Source organism: Phragmites australis, chromosome 19, assembly GCF_958298935.1.
Source record: "Phragmites australis chromosome 19, lpPhrAust1.1, whole genome shotgun sequence".
Taxonomy (NCBI): domain Eukaryota; kingdom Viridiplantae; phylum Streptophyta; class Magnoliopsida; order Poales; family Poaceae; genus Phragmites; species Phragmites australis.
The window spans coordinates 23,511,096-23,521,564 of NC_084939.1; the positions used below are offsets into that span (position 1 = coordinate 23,511,096).

The 10,469-nt window shown below is 46.2% G+C and overlaps 1 protein-coding gene across 4 annotated transcripts; it reads right to left on the bottom strand.

Moving 5' to 3' along the window:
* Window positions 1-1,727: 1,727 nt before the first annotated feature.
* On the bottom strand, window positions 1,728-3,161 carry LOC133899977 (protein FAF-like, chloroplastic). Of its 4 annotated transcripts, none has more exons than XM_062341028.1 (2): window positions 3,003-3,161; window positions 1,728-2,812 (listed from the first exon to the last, which is right to left on the bottom strand). In XM_062341028.1, exon 2 carries the CDS (start codon window positions 2,763-2,765, stop codon window positions 1,959-1,961), a length of 807 nt encoding a protein of 268 aa, XP_062197012.1. In that variant the 5' UTR covers window positions 2,766-2,812; window positions 3,003-3,161; the 3' UTR covers window positions 1,728-1,958. The 4 variants fall into 4 exon arrangements, with proteins under 4 accessions (XP_062197012.1, XP_062197015.1, XP_062197013.1 ...); XM_062341031.1 differs by lacking the exon at window positions 3,003-3,161 and adding an exon at window positions 2,909-2,997 and having other exon boundaries at window positions 1,728-2,753; XM_062341029.1 differs by lacking the exon at window positions 3,003-3,161 and adding an exon at window positions 2,909-2,973.
* Between the last annotated feature and the right edge of the window lie 7,308 nt (window positions 3,162-10,469).

Below are 10,469 nucleotides of genomic sequence, written 5' to 3' on the forward strand. Positions count from 1 at the left end.
ATAATTCGATTGATTGTTATAACCGATAATAAATAGACAAAACAAGTGCAGTATGAAATTAGAGAAGCAACGTAAAAAATTACTAACTATTAATTGCTCCAACCATTGCTTCTTGAGCCCGTTCTTCTGATACCCCTCAATGCGCCACACGTTTTGTGGCTCAATTAGAACTCCCCAAAACCTGCCAAACAAGTCCTGCTGCTAACCAGCTAGAGTGACCAAGCGACCGATCGGTTCACCAGAAATCGATAACCTAGTCAGCATGGAGACATCCTGCAGCGTGACTTCCATCTCCCCAAATGACATGTGGAACGTTCGTGTCTGTGGCCTCCATTGGTCCACCAAAGCGAAAATAAGGGAACTGTCAAACGGGAACCGACGTGACTGATCCAGCTGGCCCTCGTCCTCCTATCCCTCAGCCACCTGATGCGGACCCGCGTCCTCATCTGTGGCCTGAAGCATCCGTGCAAGCGGAAGAAGTCCTACGTACGCAACCCAACCTGCAAATACATGAGCTGATTCGTTATGACAAATTAAATGTTGCTACATGCAAATTGAACCATCTATTGGTGGTTCAAATTAACTTAATGATACTCTTGCATCCACCAATATCATAGGTATTATAAGAGTTGGATTGTAAATAAAAAACGATGGCGCGAGAGGTTGGGGCGGGGTGGTACGGCTACGACAGCGATACAACTATGGTTTTCGATGACCCGCGGCGATACGACTACGATGGCGGTATCGAGACACGGGCTTTCGTCCTCTGTCGGTTGAACACGTGAGGCCACATGTGCACCACACGGAGTGCGAGCGCTTCCACGAAGTAGGAGGCCACACGGTGCATCAACATGAGCCCCGCAGGTGAGGCCATCTCGCTGAGACGCGCCAGGTAGCAGTTCGCGGCAGTTTGGTTGCAGGCGGTGAGGGAGTCGGCTCACGCGATGAGCACGCCCACAAGCTCTATCGCCTCTCGCCCCACCTTGCCGAGTGCCGGCACACCATTCTGGCAAGGGCATCACCAGTTCAATACCAAAATAATTACAATAATACTCACTCAAATAGACAATTAGATCGTGGTAATGATACTCTACCGTTTAAGTATCATGATGTACCGTAAAATTTCTCTTTTTCAAAAAAGAGCAGAACGAGCTGCTTTTCCCCGGGTCATATCCTACGAAGCAAAGGGGCATCGAGTTGGTCAAGCTCGACTCAAGCCTTGTGAAGAATATATCTCACATCTACTAGTCTAGACTGAACAGTGGACCGTCAGAAAAATGCATGGGAATAAAGCTAGAGGCAACGACGAACATACGATGAGAAAGCTCCATTCCACGATTCGAGACAACAGATATTTCGACACCCAACCCAATGATTCCCTGCTCAAGCGGCCAGTGGCCGTGTTTCTTCTTTTCGGAGGAACAGCACCGCATGCACGAGCAGCAACCACCACCAACCTGGCGAGATTCTGAAACTCGTTGGTGCTGGAATTAATTGTGTTTCGGTATGTGCGTGATGATGCAGCACAAAGATGTATGCTTCAGGCGATCGGTCTCAGTTGTGTCGTCGTGTGTCCGAATGGTTTAGTCGGAGGACAGATCACTGAAGATTACATGATGATGTGTTGATGTGAGTCGGAGTATATGCATGCATTCTGAATTTCTGACTGAATAGGAAGAGCGAGCATGTTGGACTGAATATGATCACCTTCTGCCATCATCATATTTGTATCTTTTCTTTGATCACCGTATTGCATAAACTTGTACTATCTTGGACCTTCTCATTATAATTGCCAATATCTGAATTTGAGTTAGATTTGGACACCCGTGTGTCTGTGTATAGGTAACATTGTTAGGAGTACATGTGGCTACTAATCAACACATGCAAGTATGCCAATAATAACCTTCTTGGACTTAACTATATCTTGCACATCGAGAACAGTGGGCTATTGTCTTCGTCTATGCATGCGTTCTTGCTTCGTCGTCGTCTTCTCCGTGCATGTCCTCGTCGACGCCCACGCCAGCGGCAGCTGCAGAGGCGCCGTTGGCGAACTGCAGCCTGAGCCGTCCGCCCTCGCGGTACGCCTGCAGGAGCTCCTTCCCGGGGATCACCACCTCCATCAGCACGAACCGCCCATCCTCCCGGAACGACCGGAAGCACACGCACGGCTTCCCGCCGCGCCCGATCGACCGTATCGGCGGCGGGAACGACGGCGGGCGCTTCTCCTCCTTCCCTTCCTGCGCAGCACCGGCGGCGTCCACGTCGCCGCTCCTGTCCGCCTCCATGTCCTTGCTGTGGCCGATGAGAGCGGCGGCCTCGGCGTCGCCGTCCTTGAGCATGTCGTCGGCGTCCACGGTGCTCTCGGAGCCGAGCCCCTCGGTGCAGAGCAGCAGCGACGCCGAACTTTTCTTCATGCAGAAGCTCGCGCTCCTCCTCACGGTGCTCGCCGGCTTGGGCCTGAGGAGTGCGTCCAGCGACGAGTCGTCCTTGCTCTTCTCGGCCTCGGCGGCGACGTCGAGCCACGACGCCGTGCGGGGAGGAGGGCGAGGCGCCGGCGCAGGCTGCGGCAGGACGTCTCGGTCGGGCTGCTTCTCTTGGAAGTGGAGCTCGCCGAAGATCTCGGTGAAGGACGCCGGGTCGATGGGCTTCTTGGGGTGGTGGACGTGGTTCAACACAGACAGCGCCTCCATCAGCGTCGGATTCTCCGGCAACGGCTTCTCGAATAGCCGCCTCAGCCCGCCGTCCGCCACCATCTGCGTAGCCATCAAGAATTCAACTCTTCAGATATGCACTGTAAACAAGTGAACTTGCACTGCAAAGAAGCGGCAGAAGTGAACAAAAGTTTCAGTTTTGTGCATGTGACCGTTCAGAATTCTGAAACCATGTCAGTTGAGACTTGAGACAGTACCACTAGGAATTTTCTCTGAATAAGGAGGAGTAATAGGGATGATGCAAGAACACAATATGTGCTAGTGTATATGGAGATGTGTTGCTTTATTTACCTGCAACTGCAAAGGAGTCGATCCGGATATGGTGTCAGGGCTGAAGGATTTGCAGAACAGTTTGAGATGAGTGACTGAGAGCTTGACTCCAATTTTTGTGTTGTTCTGACTAGTGAGAAAGGGAGAGATGCATATATACTAGGAGAAAAATGAGAGATGCAGAAAAATGCAGGGCTTTCTGTGGCTGTTGAAATGGAATATTTCATTTCACAAGTGGAGGGTGGTCTTGCAACTTGAGAATACGACCGTCACTACAGTGCAAAAGCATTCATTTTTGTATGACCATCACTCCAGCAAGCACAAGTGTGAGTGTTCAGAAAGCTGCATATCTCATCAGTTGTGGCTTGCATGACCCATACATTACGAATGCAAAATTGCAGTGCAATAATGCAGCTCAAAGAGGTGTCTTTGTAGTGGACACTAATGACAGGTTGCTTCAGTGTTCTGATTCTGCAACAGGAATTGGCCTGTCCTCATGAATCAGGATGGTGATCATGCAGTGGCATGTGTCTGGCCCGACCAAATTATATTCACCAGGATGGAAATATTTCAGATAAGATCAGAATATCATTCCTGGCTCGCATGATACATACGTTTAGGAATGAGAAATTTCAAGCCCTGGCTTGCATGAGAAATTTCCAGCTCAAAGCGGTATCTTTGCACTGGGCACCAATGACTAACTGGTTCAGTGTTCTGGGACAGGAATTGACCTGTTCTCATGGTGGTGATCTTGCACCGGCGTTTGTCTGCCCTTCGAAAATTATATAGCTCAGCTTTCACAACAAAAAAAAGAGAGAAAATTATATAGCTCAGAATGGAAATCCTGATAAGGTCAGCATGCCAATCTGTCAGCCCAAATCAGATTCTGATTTCAAGTGGTGCTAGAACCGATCGATGACGGCACGATGATTTTCTCCGACCAGTAGTGTACCTGTCAGTGAGAATAGCTCTACTGTGATCTTGAAGAGGGAATAGGGAGCTTTCAAGACCGACAGGGAACAAAAGATGTGACAGACACAACAACAAAGAGCAATTCGTCCCATCCGTAGCTGAACAGGCACAAAGGGAAGCAAGAGTCCCCCCCCCCCACCCCCACAAAAAAAAATCATCTTTGCATTGTGTGAAATTTCTTTTCTGAAGAATGCCTAAATGTCCGAATGAAATGCCAATTGGTTGTCAAAGCTAAAAATCGTGCCACAGATTAAGTAAGCGAAAAGGAGTGAAGGAGACGAGGTAGAATAAAGACATCTGATGCACTGAAAGGACATGGAAACGATTCTTGAGAGCTCAGTTTTCAGACGGTTCACTGTAGGGAAATTATGTTGCCTATTCTCTTACTAAGAATATAAAAGCATGTTCTCTCTTTGTTTTTGTTGCAATAAAATCACAAGGTGTGTTCAGCATCAAAAGGAGAAACAGCTCAGACGATGAATACTGGATAATTATCATATCCATGCATTCTAGGGTTTTTCATATTCTCAGGACATATCTCTATCTCTAGGAGAGGATCTCTGGATGAAAGGAAACTATTCGTAGGTACCCAAGGTATCATGTAAACAATGAATTTTATCTTCAAGAATGAGAAGGAAGACTTCAGATGACATACGCCACCCCTATATATATACAGAGTCTGAAGCCCCTACGGAGGACAAGAGCCATTAGAAGTTGAATAAGTCGCTCAAACCTTTGAACAAGCCAGAAGAAACTGAAGCTGAGCAAGGAAGTCATCGATTGGGTTTAGATCTATCTTGACTAGCCACATACCCCCTTTGTAACAGGCTCATATCAATACATGACAAACATGATGTAGGATTATTATCCTTAAGGAGGCTCAAACCCATATAAAACCCTCCATGTGTTCTCCTGTGATTTGTCTACTCGAAACATCCCTTACCTCTTCAACAAGTTCGTTAGATTGGTAGTTCACAAATAATTGATAGTTGGCACCGTCCGTGGGGATTATGACAATAAGTGTTGAAGAGTCTACACAGAACATGCCGTCAGCATCACTCAAGCCTTCGCTGAGAACTAGTTTTTTTGGATGAGGAGTTCTTCGACAACTTTATCCCTCTTACTGGTGAGCTGGTGATCGATCGAGTGAATTTCGATGACGAACTTCCCGGCGATGATTCAAATGATGAGGTAAGTCGATTTATGGATCAATACACTAAATATTACAGCATCGAGTTCGAATCATCCGGTTGCCAAGACAACCGTGAATATCTGATTTACAGCAAGTCAGGATCAATCCTCGCAGCTTCTGACAACATGGATTGTCAAGACACAAACCCGGAGAATCCGGTGAAAAATCCATGATGGATCTGGACACTTCCTCCAGCGAAAGTTACCCCCAAGAAGTTTTTGCTATCGAAGATAGGGTGACAGTTTGGGTAATCATGACGACAACCCTACAAACATACAGGGCCCTCCGACTCCAGGTGCAGGCGACAGTTAGGACTAGATGAGCATACCTCTCTAGATCCTTAACAGAACATCGGTCTTACCATCTCCTGACCATCAGCAAAGGGTTGGATGCTTTAGATCTGCAACCACTAAGAGGATCCTTCTTCTACAAGAGGCCCTCATGCATCCTCCGACCACATATCTGGTGACCCCAGCCGGTAAGGATTAGATGAACTCAGCAATCTACTCAATGAAAGAGATCATAATCCAGACCGAGAACTCTCACTTGGCTCTAGCCAGAAACAATGCTAATCGGGGCAGACCATGCAATCCCTTGTCGCGAGACATATCAGACTCGGAGAGCCATAACCCCTAGAACAAAGCTTCTTGGGATGACAATCGGGCAGATAACCGCAACCAAGCCTCGCCGATCAAAGGTCATCAGATTAGTGATTTGCGCAATGTCATCAATGATCGGCAAAGGTGGCTGAGGGCCTCTGAAGGGGCTTCGTCTACCCCTCAGCAATCTAATCGGGGGATGTCCTGACATTGATCAAATCGGGACCGATCTTCGATCCCTATAGGGAAAACTCCTGAGGCTGCTAGAACCAAGCAGGGCACCATCAACGAATGCCTACCTTTCTCTCTAGATTTACAAAATGTAAGCTGGCCGGCATGGTTCCTCCCCAAAATAATTGAAAAGTATAACGGAAGCACAAACCTCGTTGAGTTTCTCCATATCTGTACCACAGCCATCCAAACGGCTGGTGGGGATGAGAAGGTAATGACGAATTACCTCTCTATCGCACTTGAAGGGGCAGCCATGATATGGTTGACCAATCAATCACTGGGAACAATCTACTCGTAGGAGTAGCTTTACGATGTATTCCAAGCCAACTTCCAAGGTACATACGTTCACCCTAGCATGAAAATGATCTCTACCATTGCGAGCAAACGAGGAACGAAACCTTGCGTGAGTTTGTATGCCGCTTCAACAATATCCAAAACAACATCTCCAATGTCAACGATTACGATGTCATACAAGCTGTCGAGGGTTAATCCCTGATAATGATTCCATGGTTTACCGGTCAGTGGATGCATGAACAACGCTTATGGTGTTTGTGTGCTTGTGATGAACTAAAGAACACGAGGGTTATCCAGGTTCAGGCCTCCCGAAGGATAACAGCCCTACGTCATGTGTATTTTATTATCAAAGTTTGTGAACTGTTTATAGATGAGTTTTCTTGACTCATGTCTCCTCCCTCCCTTTTACAAACCGAGTCCTCCTCTCTTTATATACTAGAAAGAAAGAGAATTTACAAGTGGACTCTTTTTAGTAGACCCATGCCTAGCGAGATATTCTACTTTAGATCATTATCATGAAGAACCGGGTGAACCCAACTTGCCCTATGAGCTCTGCCTATCCGTCCCATCTCTGGAATGTCGTCGCACTTGCCTCCCCCGGTTGCTCGGCCTGTCCCATCACCGCGCACTGTAAGTTCGTCTGTCAAGTCGTCACGTCCCTGCACTCTGTGAGTCTACCTGCAAAATCATCCACTTGCATGCTCATTTTGCAGATCCTATCCCATCCGTTGCATGGCTCAAGTCGGTCCACAACACCCCACTCCATATCAATTAATACTACGAGACAGGGCGTTGCCCATCTATGTTGGCAACCACTTTGTTCGCTGGAGGAGGTGCTTCAGGAAGGAAAGCACTTGAGTAGATACTAATAAATGTGATTAGACATGTTAGGTATGGGCGTACTGCGACCAGCAATGGGTGGTCGTGTGAGCCAAGGGCTGGTCACTCGATGGACTAGGGTTCAGAAAAAATCCTCCACCGGTCGCCATATCCCTCATGAGGCCTGTTAGCCAGAATATCCCCTTACTCAATACTCAGACACAAGCGTTCACTCAGTGGGTCAAGAGACAAAGATGTGTTGAAGACATTGCCATCTAGGAGCCTAAGACAGTCAAGGAGATCATAAAAATTGTCCATGAGTCTGCCAAAGCTAAAGACGCGCTTCTTTCGTCAAGGAGAAGACTCAGGGCATCAAATGTCCTTAATCCAGGCTCGAGGGTGACAGGGTCAAGGCAAAGCGCAAGAAGAATGTCGAGGTAAGGGCAAGAAAAATAATTTTGAGATAGTTTTTGCACATCTGCCTGACACCCGTCTCGATAAGTGTCCCGGTTCTTCTCGGGACAAGAGCTCTACATCAGGCTTCAGTGGACGCGACGGTAAGCCTTGTTATGACCTTCACCAGACCGACAACCACAGGGAGTGCCGCCTCTAGAAAATGATGGTCAAAGCGGAGGTTGAGAAAGTAGCCAAAGACAAGAATACCCAGGTCATGACCCAGAGTAGGGATTCCAACTCCAATGGTAGTGAGGACGACAAAATTAGATGACTTTTTAGTCCGACGAGAGGATGATCGACTACATGTTCGGTGGTTTTGCATCATATGAGTCCAAAAGGCCATACAAGATGGTGGCTCGAGAAGTCTTAGCCGTCATCCCCAAGGGTTGTTAGGTCGTTAAGTGGTCAAACATTGAGATCTCCTTCATCCAAGAAGATTATCCTACTAACTTTTTACGGCCAGGTCACTCCTCGATAGTGGATGATCCTACGATAAATAACTACAGGGCTACCCAAGTTCTTATCGATGAAGGGAGTTCCTTGAACATTATCTTCGCTAACACACTTGAAGGGATGGAAATCTTCTGGTTTATATCAAGCTGGTTACTCAAGCCTTCCATGGTATAGTACCTAGATTTTTGGTTACCCCCATCAATTAGATATCGCTCCCTATTACCTTCGGGAAGCATGATAACTTCTAGATATAAAAGATTATATTCTACATGGTGGACTTTGAGACGTCATACAATGCCATTTTGGGAAGACCTACTCTTGCCAGATTCATGGAAGCCACACATTACGCTATGAAGATCCCGAGACCCGAGGGAGTCATCACCGTCCAGAGTTGTCCCAAGGCAGGTCTTCGTTGCGACTAGTGGAGTCTCGACATGAAAGTTCAACACCAACGAAGTGAGAAACCCAAGAGCTCAAGGATCAAGGTGGATAAGAAGCCTTAGTCGTGTGTAACACCCTAGGGGCCATAAGACCAGGAATGCCACTTAACTATACGACCTATAGCTATACTTACAGAAAATTCAGCAGTATCTCATCTGTATTTTAAGTAAGTTTAGCTTTAGGTCATGTAGTTAAGTGGCATTCTAGGTATTGTGGCCCCTGGGGTGTTACATCGTGACCACGATCACAACGCCTCAAGACGCAAACCCAGAGCTTGGTTCCACGACTAATGTGGAGCCCATATAACAACGCATACACTACCCCCGAAGTAATAAGGGTCACTACTTATCGACTTAATCTAGTCTGTGTTGATTAGGTTTAAGATAATAGGTTTACATAGCTTGTTGGTCATCAATAAACTCTGTACGTCCCAAGTATAAGTACTAAGAGTACCTTTTCATAATAATAAAGATCATATTATCTAGGAAGTTGATCGAATCCTTTTCCTGTATTACTCGTCTTTCTACGCATCCTCTTGCCCGACAAGCAGGGTAAGTCACTTCTCGGGTCCTTCATCTGAAACACGCACCCGAAGCAGCAAAAAGCTTTTGTTGACTCAAAGGAAATATGAGCTCTCTTTGTATTATTACATTATTACTATTTAAACTTCCTACCTGAAATTCTTCTTTCCGAGCAGATAGTCGGGGGCTTAATAAGTACTAGGCGCTGAAAACCAAAAACAACATATTGTGTACTTTTTGAAATCAAATTCTAATGAGAAGAGAATGAAAGGACAATGATGTCGCCTAGATGGGGGGTGAATAGCCGTTTTTCCAAAAATTTGTCCCTTTTTTCCGTTGGCCTAAACTTGCAACAGAATATAAACTAACGGATTTTTCACAAGTGAAAAATCTAAATATGCTAGGCTCAACTAGTGCATAATCACCCTAAATAAGTGTGGAAGTTACAATTCTAAGGTGACAAAAATTATTCAATTCTAGTAAAAGATATGCAAGAAAATATTAATTGAAAAATCCTAAAAACACTGTTCACTAGAGTATCTGGATTAGTTAATCCGGATACTCCGTGTTGTACAGTTTTGGAACCTTTGGGTAAATTCGAAACCTCTGGGTAAATTCGAAACCTCCGGGGTCTGTACAGAAACTAGCTCAAAACTGAAATTAAATAACGAGTAAAGAATTCTAGCTCAAACCAAATGAAGTCGTATGTTCTAAGTGATGATTCCAAGTAGATCCACGGAGAACCTACAATCAAATTCACAGGATCAAGTAGATCGAGCAATATGTATAAATATTGAGCAAGAACACAAGAACAAGGAAACAAAAGAGGAGACACAATGTTTTTTTCCCGAAGTTTGGACATCTCCTCTAGAGGTTCCTACATCTCTGTTGAGGGTCTCAGTCACACTTGAGCTAGGTCTCTCTCAACTCTTTTCCTCTCCAAGCTCGATCACACTTTAGCTTGGCTTCCACTCTTAATTTCTTCCCTTGCGGAGGCAAAATCAAAGCCTTCATAAACTTCCCGCAGCACAGCACAACCTTGGGTGCTCGCCGGCACCGCCTAGCCGCCTAGGAGCTCAAACCTACAAGAGTAACAAACGCGACGATGAACTTCCTACCGATGAACTTGAGTGCTCGAGAATGGATTTTAGCTCACTTGCACTCAATCTTCCAATCTCTCAACCCAACTCTTTTTTTTTTCTCAAATCTCACACTAAAATGGAGTGGGAGGGATTTCTTTTGGCTCTAAAAAATATTCTCTTTCATGCCCTTGCAGAGGCCCCAAAGGATGGGCGTGAGGGGATATAAATACCTAACCCCCCAAAACTAGCCGTTACAGCACTTTTTGTACTGACCCGGAGTATCAGGGTCAACTCGGAGACTCCGGGTTAGCACAGGAAAGCTAAACCGAAAACCTCTAGCCGAAACTCAACCCAGAGACTCTAGAACCCGGAGTATCCGGGTCCACCTAGAGACTCCGGATGAACTAAATAGCCCCAAACTAAGACCT

Excerpts from the sequence above, each read along its gene's own strand:
- LOC133899977 (XM_062341028.1), bottom strand. The coding sequence starts at position 2,765 with ATGGCTACGCAGATGGTGGCGGACGGCGGGCTGAGGCGGCTATTCGAG.